The 13,309-nt window shown below is 31.8% G+C and overlaps 1 protein-coding gene across 1 annotated transcript in view; it reads right to left on the minus strand.

Annotated features, from left to right (window-relative positions):
• Positions 1–583: 583 nt before the first annotated feature.
• LOC129233308 (eukaryotic translation initiation factor 3 subunit B-like) overlaps positions 584–13,309 on the minus strand; it is a gene marked incomplete at its 5' end in the record, with an annotated part of 57,103 nt that continues 44,377 nt past the window's right edge. The window contains 4 exons of the mRNA XM_054867357.1: positions 584–1,121; positions 2,933–3,041; positions 5,938–6,015; positions 9,891–10,016. Of these exons, the coding sequence (XP_054723332.1) occupies positions 1,021–1,121; positions 2,933–3,041; positions 5,938–6,015; positions 9,891–10,016 (414 nt within the window). The remainder of the gene's footprint in view (positions 1,122–2,932; positions 3,042–5,937; positions 6,016–9,890; positions 10,017–13,309) is intronic.

The raw sequence follows: 13,309 nt of genomic DNA on the forward strand, positions 1-13,309 counted from the left end.
TAAAAAGTTATCTGAAAGCAAGTGATAGAGGATAGGTAATAAAGACTTTCAACAGACTGAACTGCTAGCCTTTTTTCCCCCATGACACCAAAATTGCTAAGTTCCATTCCCTTCATTGAATGTACTTGATAAGTGTCAGAAAGTGTTGAAGGATTGTTAAGAAAACTGAAATTTCATTTACAAATTTAAGTATTGATGCAGCTTAACTGTAGGCACACATACATGAATATATACCCATTTCTTTTAAGTTATTAAAACTATTTATAATTACTTAATACTAATACAAGGAAACTGAAATCCACATCATGTTTTTTACATCAAATTTTTGTCCAAGTACTTTTTACCTGATGGAGTTGCGTTTTCTACTTTTCACAATGCTTTGTAGTTAAGATGGAACAGAGAATAAATGATGTGTAGAGAAAGTATATATATATATATATATATATATATATATATATATATATATATATATATATATATATATATATATATATATATATATATATATATAAACTATATACAGAAGCAAAATAAAATATTTCTATCTCATGTATAAAATGATTTATACATAAAATTTACTTCATTCAAAGTCAAAAAATTTATTTGTCAAGAAAAATATCTATACAGCATCACATTGTGACAAATATAATTTCAGATTTATTTACAACGAAGGTACTATAAATAAAAAAAATCCAAAAGTTTTTAACCTTATAAAGTTTACCACTGCAAGTTGAAACCTTTTAGCAACGTAAATGCGACTGAAAATTTTAAGTGTATATTAGTAGAATAGTTTGTACTGCTTTGAAAGCAAAAACTATCGATTGTGAAAAACCTAACATTAATTGTAGATCTGAAGATGTTTAAAAAAAAATTTTTTTTTTTTTTTAATTGAAATTTTTTTATGCTATGGTAAGAAATATGACACTTGGCCTTCGTATACAGTCGTATACCAGCACAAAATGCAAATTATTTTTTTAAAATCAAGTTATTTTTATTGAAGAATCCTAAAATTTGTTCACACTAGTCCTCTTCTAGAGGAAATACTTCTTCTTTTACAAGGAATTCTACAACTTCCTCCTCCAAATTTCCAGCTTCTGCATCAAGTTCATCAGTATCAACACCTTTAAAAACAAAGTTTATGCAAAATCAACTTTTTGAATTTACAAAGTTTAATAAATGGAAAAAGGAAATTAATAACCAAAAGTTGATAAATAATATAACACATGACTAGTAGTTGTTTTTTAAATTTAATTAAGTTCTCACAATTTTTAACCTACATTTTAAGTCTAAATTTGCAAGAGGGATTGTTCTGGTTTAGATTAGGATGCAAACATTCAACGAATTTATAAATTTATTGATTGAAATCAGAAGTTTCAAAATGAAACTACATTTATACCCATTTCAAAAATGTGAATAGCAATCCACGAACTTCAAAAGAAAAAGGAGACATTTTTTTTTAAGAATCATCTGGGGATCAAAAGTAGAGTTTACTTATAATAATATTTTCTTTGCATTTAAGTACAACAAATTGTTGGTTGTGTTTAGGGATTGCAATACAAGTATTTAGAGCGATTTTGTAATTTCGTAATACCGGTATTTGCCGAGGAAAATACTAGTATTTTCGGTATTAGCTGAAACTAATAAATAGTTTTAATTCAAGAATTTTCAATTTAACTTATTAAGTATCTACTTATATTTTAAATGTACATTTATTTTCCCATGATACAGAGCCAAAATTAATCTACTGATGTAAACGCGACCGCAATCGATCGCTTAAAAATGCTTGGCCGCCGGAAAATGAAAAAAAATACAAAAAGCGGAAAATCGCGATCCGCGGCAGATTTTCATCCCTGATGACTAAAATATACAATATATTTTTTAAACTTAGGTACAGAAAAGTCCCCTCATCTGAATCAACACTGATTGACCTTTCCTTGCTGCCTTGAAAAAACATTATTGCATTTTGTTTTGAAGGTGATGAATATACATTGAAACAAGTATTCACACAGAAAAATTGTATGCAAAATTGCTTTTATTTCAATAGACCATAATACTCTCAAGGATTTTGTTATAATATTATTTCTAATAATGAAATTATCCTTTAACTCATGCTCCTGCAGATGTTATGGGACAATATTTGAAGTATTTAACTTTGACCCATGCTGACATCCTTTTCTTTCAGTTGAACTACATTTCCATTTGTGGTAAAATCTCTTTCATAATCAGAAAACAAACTTCACATTCTTTTGCAGTTAGTTTTAAATTCCTAAAAAACAATTCTGAGAAAAGAGCTTTTATGAAAATTGATAGGCAGTTGAATTTGAAACATTTTAATGATTTTATTTGACAGTTGATATTTTACGATAATACAAAAATGCTAAGTGATTCACAAGTAAAAAAAAGAATATGTTTTACAATTGCCTTGTTATAAACCACCGTTTTTCTAAATTGATAAATTTTAGAATATTTTGGTAATCCAAAATTCAACTGCAAAACTAGGAGGGGGAGCGGGGGAGTATATGAAAGACCACAGGAAAGAAAGATCAAAGTCCCTTTTTTGGCCAACTAAGATTACCATGGGAACTGGTAGATCATTAGACAGTATTTAACTGTAATATCATTCAAGCACGAAAGATCATAGTCGCAAAGTAATTACAGGAGAAAATTGGATCTAACACTTAAAAAAGATTGGTGACAGTAAACTTAAAAACATAATACTGAAAATTTGTGTGTGGCAGATAATGATTTTGCTTTGCTATGGCGCCTATCATATATTTTGTGCAGAGATACAAAATTTCATTCATTTTGTATTTTAAATAAAACAATACCAGCGACCGAGCTTAGTCTTAGTTGAATCCTTGGAGTACTGGTTGCTTCATTAACATCATTAAAAATTTCATGAAAATGTTAAAAAGAAAAACAAATAATTTACCATTTCTTAGCTCTAGCCGCAACCTCTTTTTATTGTGAAATTCATCTATCCTTTTCTGGCGAATGCTTCTGAATTCATCCATTAATTTTCTCCTTTTTTCTACAATTTCCTAGAAGAAAAATGGTGAAACCATCACTTTCTATGACATCCAAATTTTATTAATATAACATTGGTTTAATTTTAAAAGTATGAAATAGAGCAAAAATAACTGAACAAATCACAGCAATTTATAGCAGAATTGCAATTAAACTTTAAGCTATTATAAAGTGGAAGCATATTTTGATTCAAATTGCTTCATGCATATAATTAAAAAAAAAAAATAAATAAAAAAAAAACCATTAATATTCAAGTAAATAACACAGAAACTGTTATAAAAATGAATAAAGTGTTGCATTTAACTAAATGAATTCCGTTGGCTCTTGTTGTATTAATAATGTCCGAAGACATGAAAAAAAGTGATGAATTTAAAAAACGCCAGATTACTGAAGTCATTGAAAAATCTATTTATCAAAGGCAATTGTAAATCTTATATGCCTCTACAAAGATTTCGTTAATTTTTACATTATGATTGTCTCAGTAGCAAAATATTCTTTAACAGTCTGCGTATCAAGTTAAAAATCCAAAAATAATCTGCAAAATAAACCGACACTATTTCAATCATAAATGCTAAAAAATGAGATCAAGTCCATACAACTTACGGACAGGCCGTGCCAAGCCTGATTGGTGTCGTCGTGCAAATGTTTTTTGAGCGCAGCATGAGCTCAAAACGCTTTATGCAGTGGCGTTTGGGAAAAATCTTGTTAACTCTTGGAGTGCGGTTTTTTAGTCAAATATAATGCAGAAAAAATAAGTTTAAAATTTAATTTATTTAAAACAATGTGTAAATATTTAATTTTGGAATACAGTGCACGTTTTTACTTCACATTTCGAAGTTATTTCAAGTTCAGTAGCTCATCTGATATGCTAATGTGTTTTGGAAAGTAAAAAGATTTCAAATATCAAAGTTAACGTCACCCTATGGATGCAGAGCACTCTAAAATGTCAGCCTAGCTGTCACACACGGCAACAACAATGCCACTCTAAATGTTTCTCTAATCTCTAATTGATGAATAATTAACCAAATTTTATGCCTGTCATAAACAGCAGCAGGGTACTTACTGATTATATTTTTTAATTGAAGTATAATAATGAGGATTCCACCTTAAAACTTGAAACCCCCCTTTTCGGCAAAACCAATAACTCTAAAATGCGGAATTGTTAAAAAGGCATTGAATTTAATACCTAAAACAAATACAGTGAAACCTTCCAATAGCGGACACCACTAGGACCAAAGTTTTTGTCTGTTAACGGGGAGTGTCCGCTATTGGGGAGTCTGAATTTACAATGACATTTTAATTTTGTATTTTAAACCTACACTTAGTGTATAATTCTAAGTTAAATAAATTAGTAGTGTGAATATAAGTGAGCGTACTCTATAAGTAAACAATCCGCTGAATCTTTCAGGAAAATAAAAGAGGAAGGCATTTGTAAATTGTTTCCCCTAGCTGAACAAAACCAGTCAAGCACAATGGAATCAATGTCGTTGATTTTCAGTACCTTCTTTGTTTTAGATGGTAGCAAAATGTAACCCAATCGGCTACTTTTTACTTCATCTGGCAATGCTGTGCCAATTCCTCATCAGCGTTTGGAGGGGGAGGACGCAGCGCCGACGCTCATCTCTCAAAATCTAGTGGGCGGGGGGGGGGGGGGGGGTACGGTTAAGTTGCACAAGAGTATTTTTTGTAATGAATACCTCTCCTATGCAGACTGATTAAGCAAAGTACTGTGTAAAAAAAAGATTTTTTGTTTTCTGTTTTTTGCTGAAATTTCATACATGAGATGGAAACAAAACTTTTCATAAGCTTCGACTTGAAAAGCTCCTGTTTTCGGAAAAAAAGGGGTGTTAAAACTTCTTATGGGTACTGGTTAGTCCCAGAACATCGTAAAGGAGTGGAAAGTGCTGAGCAAAATCTTACCAGACACAGAAAAATAAAACAAAACTCAGCTGATTTACTGTCTGCTAACGAGTGGAATACATTACAGTTGGATCCCGACTTATGCGAGGGATGCGATACAAGACCCTCATGTAAGTCGGAATTTTGCCTTGTGGAACAACGTATGTTTAGAATTTTTTTATAAGCATACCCAATTATTTCAGACATGTGTTAACACCCCTTAACTTGTTTCAAACCATTTCTTAGCTATATATTACCGTACGTTTTATAAAGAACTGACTTTTTACTGTATTTTAGAAAAAACGTTACTATTTAACATGATTACTCTGTTATGAAGCACAAAATCAATGATCAATAAGATACATGTACTTTAACAGTAGGGTACTTACAGAAAGAAAATTACTGCATTATAATAGCACTGAACAGTAGAAATCATAATTTTAATTATAATTTTAAAATAATTGACTGTATTTATATTGATGTGAATGCTACAACATCAATGCTTTACGAGGGAATCCAGATATAAACAATAAAATTTCCTCAACTAATTATTACAACTAGGTGCAGTGTCAGATTCACAATTTTTCTGAACCACAGCAGGTGTTGAACCCTACCCATCTTTTTTTAAGTTTTCATATTGAGTTTCAAAAAAAAAAAAGCTAAAATAGGGTGAATAAGCCCCCCCCCCCCATATTCGGCTCTAGGTAACAGCAAACGTAGAAAAAATAGAATTCACTTTTATTGCAAAATTTGAAAAACATAAATACTTCTAAATAAATAAAATTTAGAATGGTAGTTAAATAACATTTAAATCAAGTCTTCACATCCCCCCAAAAAAATGTGAAAAAAATATTCAAATGGTGAGTTTTCTTCAAAGCACTATACTAAAAACTGGATTGCAGTTACCTACATGTAGCATTCACTCCCAATATGACGTTTATGATTTTTTAAATTGTTATTTTAATTATGCTTTTTTTTCAATTAAATACATTCATCATTATAACCACTTACTTTGGAAGCTTTAGATAATGACATTCGATCTTTAATATCAAACTGTGCACTGTATTTTTTCAAATTTTTCTTTATTTCCTGCAAAAATAATAAAAATGTTACAAGTTCAACTCTTAGATGTTAGTAATGAACAAGCTGATGTGCGCATCACATGACTTCCTTTTACACCAATTTAATGTCAATTCACCATTAATGGCATTTTTAACGCAATTCAATAGTTTACTCTCTAAATATCACCAACAGTGGCCAACTTGAAACCAGATTTGAAAAAAAAAAATTTGCCAAATTTGTTGCCAAGTTAGCGACCTAAAGACTGGTGATATATCGCCAAGTGTCCGCTAAATTATTGCACCACTTGAGTTTACATCGAAATTAGCGATTTCCCCCCAAAAAGGGGCAAAAGACCAATTTAGAAACACCCAAGTGCAACCAAAAGAGGAGGTGCACAACTAGACCCCACTAGGAGTCTACGTACCAAATTTCAACTTTCTAGGACATACCGTTCTCGAGTTATGCGACATACATACGCACATACAGACGTCACGAGAAAACTTGTAATTAACTCGGGAATCGTCAAAATGGATATTTCGCATGTCTATACGCCACCGTGGTATCCATACGCACTTATCCATGTGTGGTCAAGTCGAAAAAAAAAACTCCACATTCATTCGGGGGTGAGTAAAATGGAAATTAAGGTCGATTTTTGAGTGAAATTTTTTTCGCAAATAAATACTTCCTTTTTTGTAAAAGGAAGAGAAAATCCTTTTTTGTAAAAGGAAGTGAAAAAGAAAATGACTAAAAATAAAATTTTTGAGTTTCAAATACAATTTTTCCAATATTACATTAATAAAATGGGGAATGGTACAGGAATGAACGCAGCAAAGTAGTTTTGGAGCATCTGGAAGGAGATAGACAAATAGGAGTAAAAGTTAATGGTTTTTAGAAGTAAAGGAAATTTTACAGCAGCAGAGAACAAACTGAAACAAAACGAAATTCCCCATTTAGGAGCCGAATATATTAGCTTTTGAGCAGGCATATCAAATTTTTAAACATTTAAAATTTCAATTATTCAACAAACTAATGAAAAAAAATATTAAATATTAAAGAACTAATTGGATTTCCTGAAAAATGCCAAAAAAATATAGGGTCTGGTGGGGGAAAGTGGTCAATGGGGTAAAGTGGTCATACGTCAAATAAATGACTATAGCTTGGAAATAAATGTTCGAATGAATGTGAAAATTTTATTTTAGGTTCGGGGAGTTAGAAACTACCTTTTTAATACAAAATTTCCAAACCTGGCAAAATTTTATTTGGTAAAAAAATTATTTTGCTTAAATATGAAAATTTTAAAAATCTAAACACCTCTTTTAACTTCTTTGGGAAATTTTGTTTGTTAGAATTATGAACAGATTGACGGCACAGGAAGCTTCCTGCATGTCTTAAGATCGCTTACTCATTAGCAGTTAGCTGAATGTATTTTAGATCATTTTTTAGAACAATTTCAGTAAGATGGGGTAAAGTGGTCATAATATTAGGCTTAACGAATATTGTTCTTCTAATGTCACTTAAGAGTTATGTATAAGGCAGATATGAATTAAATATTAATTTCACTTAATATGTATTGTTTTTACCGTAAATGGGGTTAAATATACGAGTATATACGTATGCATACGCATATACTCGTGTAGGCACGTATACAAACGTATTCACATAAATGCACCAATAAATACGTACTATATGGGTATCTGCGATATGGGTATTTTTTATCTATGCAGATATACATTCGACTATACAAGTATATACTTGCTTTTACTCGTATGTATACGAACACTTATATACTCAGGTAGACACGTATATACACGTACGCACTCGAGTAGATACTTACATACAAGCATATGACATACAAGTATACAGGGTTAGTTTAAGCTCTTGGGAAAATTTTTACCAGGTGTTAGAGGGGAGGACAAGAAGCAAGAATCACAAGGAACATATGGTCACAAACACAATGCTGGCGCGCTACATGCACGCAAAGCCAAAGACTGATGGATGCAAAACAGGTCACAAATTTGTTACACTAAGACAATTTTGCACAAAATTTTAGGTTGTAAGAAGGTTTTAAAGCGATTGAAGAAATTTGCGGCCTGCAGCTGTAATGCATGCGTCGCAATCACAAAGCACTCTCTGTTTTAATAACGAGACTTTTGAAAAACTTTCATCCGTCGCTGCGCCTTTGTTGCGATGCGTGTATTAGAACTACTACGGGCCGTAACTTTTAAAAAGTGCTCTAAATATTTCTTAAAAACCTAAATTTTGAGTAAAATCATCTTTGGCAAAAAATTTGTGACCTGTTTTGCATCCATCAGTTTCTGGCTTTGTGTGCATGTAACGCGTCAACGACCATAAACTCCTTATTATTCTTTGCTTTTTATCCTCACCTCTCACACCCCTTAGATTTTTGCTCAAGAGCTTGGATTCACTCTGTAGGCATACATGTATGTAAGCGTATATACTCGTGAATACATATATGTACTGGTTGACGAGTATGTACGGACACATAAATGTACGTATATACGTTTTTTCAGCTATATAATTGTGTTTACACGTATACATACGTATATACTTGCTTCCATATATACGTGTATATACGTGAGTAGACACGTACAAACACGCACTGGATGCATCCACGAATTAACTCGTGTATACCCGTATATACATTTATGTACAGTTATGTATATACCCACATGTACACTTGTACATATATGCGTATATACATCTACTATACATGTATATACTCAGGTATGCACGGTATCTACTCATATATGAACGTGATTACTCATGTTTACACGACACGTATATACTCGTGAATACACGCATATATTAGTGCATATACTTGTAACCATAAAAATAACTGAAATATACAAATATTAGGGTTATTTAATACGGTTTTGCATTTATTTTTAACTATGACCACTTTACCCCATGCTATGACCACTTTCCCCCATCCCATGGGGTAAAGTGGTCATAAATACAAAGGGAAAAGAAAGTGTTATAAAACTAATTAAATCAATATTTTTTTTTCTAAACTTCAATGTACTGTGTTCTTTAATAATGCAATGTAAAATAACAACAAAAAAAGTTGAGGTGTTTAAATTATTTGTTGTATTTATTATCCACCAAAGTTGAAAACCTACGATTTTATGACCACTTTACCCCACCAGACCCTATATTTACTTGAGTTACCTAAATAACAGAATACAAGATTTAAAATTCTTCATGTAAATTTATAAGATAACTTCACATTTACAGATATATAACTATCACAAAATATTAACCATTTTAAACTGAATTAATTGTAAAGTTGCTTTACAAAATGAATGGCTAATTCTTTTATTATTTTTTCCAGTTCAGGTGTTAGAATATTTTGCAGCCCTGCCATGCAGCAATTTTGCAATGGTTGTGAACAGGAAACAGTTATAAAATCACTAATTCTCGTAGGTGTTGGAGTTTGCTTTGAGTTATTTTGAATTTTAAACCAAATCTTTCACAAAAAGATAGAAAATAAGAATGGATCCATTAAAAGTCATAGCTTTCAATAGAATAAAAACAATCTAACAAGTTTCTTGAGCTCCCACTAGAATATCTAAATTGTAAATAGAACCTAAACTGGATGTTTTAAGTTCTTACATAACACAACAAAAAAATTAAATTAAAACAAATTTGTACAAGTAAAGACTTTTTGTTGACTGGTATTAAAATCAAAATGTAAAGTTGAATATTGAAAATTCAATTAAAAATGAGAAAAGCATTAGTTTAAAGTATTTTTATCTAATGAGCTGATAAATAAATAAAATTCTAAAGATACAAAAGTTATTTTAAAAGGAAGTGTTGATGTTGAAACTTTGAAACCATTAAATTCAGACAGGAAAAAAATGAACATAAAATGAAAGTTATACTTTAATTTTTTCTTCTGACAGCAATGTTGGTGGCCTAGGTCGCCACAAAAGTTGACAAAATCGTTCTAAATCATATTTTCGTAATAGTCTACCTTGGAATGTCCACATCCAAAATGCATTGTCTACCTGCAAAGGATGAAAGAAAATAAGAAGAAAGAAATAATATTATTACATGGATGTCACAAAGGTTGAAAGTAGAGATGGAATGAAGCTTTGGCTTGGCCGAACCATGATCATGAGCCGCGATTTGACCTCTTCGGTCTCAAACAATTTATGTTGTGAATTTTTTTTTTATAAGATTCCGTCTATTAAATTTAAAATTATACTTATGATAAATCACAACAGAAATGTATGTTTGATTTTAAAATTTGTGTATATTGAACCATTGGAGCCAGAATTCATTCAGCAATTAATAAAATGTTTATTAATAATACATTCTATTGGAAGTTGCATTACCTTATATTTAGTTCATAATTTTATTTAAAAACTTAAGTTGTAAAATCAAGCTATATAAACATACTGGATTAAAAATTCTTCAAACATTTCTAGCTTTGAAAGTCATAACAATAGAGATGTTTTTTTTTTTTTTTTTCTTTTTGCATGGGCTGATATGCATCTAATGAGCATTCTTAAGTAATTTGTTTTAAAATTATATTTTACTTAACAGTGATAGGTAAAATATTTCAGTTTTTCAAATAGATGCATTAATCTGATAACATATTTTAACTTATTTTGTATTCATTGATCAAGACTATCAACAATAAACGAGGACTAAAACATGCAGATAATTGTCAATACATAAATTAAAGCAATATTTTTATTTATCTTTTTTGCAAATCAAAATATGAGGAAGGCATCCAGTCTATTAGTACTGTCCGACCATCACGAGAAAAGTCACCGCTGAAATGTCTGCACTTGTCTACTGCTATAGTAACGAGGCGCGTCTCATTTCTCCAAGGGAAGCTTAATGTTGGAAAAACCCGTACGACTGCACAAAGGCGAGCAGACGAGTGGCGAAATGCCGCCAAAAAGCCTTCCTGCTAAACCTTGCAGAAAATGAATGAAGTCTGTTTCTATGGTAGTAGACAGGCTCAGACTTTAGCCCGGTCAATTTAGACATAAAAATAGTGATCAAATAACAAAAATTCCGGGAAAGCTAAATTTTTGTAGGGACTTTGGGCTTACTATTACAAATAAGGTGCCAAAAGTCCCCATCGATCCCATGTGCGCTAAAAAAGTTATTCGGGGTCAAAGGTCAAAATTTTAGGTTTTTTGGATTTTTCTCAAAAACGGTAAGTTTTATCGAAAAGTACCGCAGATCAAAGTTGTAGATCTCAAAATTCTCTATAAAAATGGTCCTTATGATTTTTTTCTCCAAGACCAAACATTCCCAGATATTGCGTACTCTCAAAAGACAGTCAGTCATTTATATAATCCCCTCTACTTGCATGGCCTTGAATAACATCTGGCTATTCTAGTCCGTGTGGCATCGTTCACGTACCCAAAGGGGCCGGACCTACTAAGGGCATGGGCGCACTCCTCAATATCGCGGAGCCCCCCCCCCCCTAAGAAGCAAGAGACTCCAAAAACTGAGAAAAATACCCCTTAAAACAACCCCCTTTTAAATGTTTTTTGAGCTCTCAAACTATAACCACATTTCATACAATAAAACATAGTTTGGCTGGCGAGTCGCATTATTATCTTGACTTCTGACAATGTTTGGCCTTAGTGATACATTGTGAGTAAGATTTCTGGATTCTAATCTGACTCTAAGAAATCCACCTCTCTTGGTTAGATATCAAACTGTGTTTGACGCTTCTTTGTCTAATTTTACGCATCGTTTCACTGCTTTAGTATAACGTGAGGTATTGGAAATCATATAATTCAGTAGTTACGCCCTCAAGCACCATTTCTTTTACAGTTTTATCTGATATTCCTTTTTTAAGAAGATGATCCGAGTTTTCCCACTTCTGCTTATCAAAGAACTCAAGTTGAAATCTGAAATTGTAAATTTTCGCTATACAATCGAATTTTTTAAACTTGCCATCGTACTATGTTTGGATCATCAGCTCTTGTTCTGCAAACTGGTTACTTTGAGAATCTAAAAAATATAACACTAGGCATTGCGGATGACCATCATCCGAGAACTTGTTTCAAGACGGATTACGACGATCAGTTCGAAGATGGACAATGAACATGTATAATTCCAGATTCAATTTTGAAGCAAAGAGACTGCTATGAGCTCATCGATAAGCAGAACTGGTAAAACTCGTCAGCTCCCTCTTTCAAAAAGGGGACTTCCGATAAAACTTTGAAAGAAATTGATTGGTGGCGTACCTACTGAGTAGTATGGTTTTCAAAACTTCAGGTCATACTAAAGTAACAGACGATAGGTAAAATAAGAAAAAGAAGTGTCAGGTACTCAAAACCTCACATGTCATACTAATGCAGTGAGACGATAGGTAAAATAAGAAAAATAAATGTCAGGTATAGTTTGCTGCATAAACAAAAGGGATGAACTTATTCGAGTCAGATTAGAATCTAGAAATATTAAGCCATAATCCCATCAAGCCACAATTTTAATCAAGACTGAAAATTATGAGAAGTAAAATAGTCCAACTCGCATGCCAAACTTATGTTTTACTGTAATCAATGTGGTTACAGTTTGAGGGCTCAAAACCCATTAAAATTTCTTTAGCAACGTCTTTTGTTTCAAAGGGTGACTGATGTGGGCTGTTGCAAGCCACATTATTTTAAAATTTTTATACTTAACCTTTGATCTCTATCACAGGTAAATTTGACATTTTGAGTCAAAAAGATCTGCTAAGTGGAGAATTAAACATTTTTTTACTAGATAAGAAATGCTTTTATTACTTTTTTTTTCGTATCTATGTAAGAATTAATTAATATGAAAGCAAACTTTTACAAATCATAACTTCTAATATTTTTTCTCTAAGTACGGAGCAACACGGTGTTATTCAATTCTGACTGTATTGGTCAAATTCAAGACTCAACGCATGTGTGGAACTTTAAAATACAGTTTATTATTAAAATGATCTTATGCAATGTGTAATCTACACAAAAAGCCTGCTCTTGAGAGCGATAACATCAAATTTCTCAAATTTTGATATTTGATGAAATTAATATAACTTTTTTCAGTTTTTATGCATTTATGGTCAACTTCGAGGCGCGAGCGACACCTCAAGATATTTTTTGCGGTCGAAATCCTTTTATTGAACCAAATATTTCTACAAATGGTAACTTTTCCGGGCTATTACTTAGCGTTTATCAGATTTTGATTTTTTTCAATCCACCCTAATGAGCATGGCCAGTACTTCAAAAGTCCACCTCGAACAAGAGCGGGATTAAGTGAATCCGAATCCAGCTTTGCTCCAGCTTGCCACAGAAAACACAGCTTA

Source organism: Uloborus diversus, unplaced genomic scaffold, assembly GCF_026930045.1.
Source record: "Uloborus diversus isolate 005 unplaced genomic scaffold, Udiv.v.3.1 scaffold_324, whole genome shotgun sequence".
Classification (NCBI taxonomy): domain Eukaryota; kingdom Metazoa; phylum Arthropoda; class Arachnida; order Araneae; family Uloboridae; genus Uloborus; species Uloborus diversus.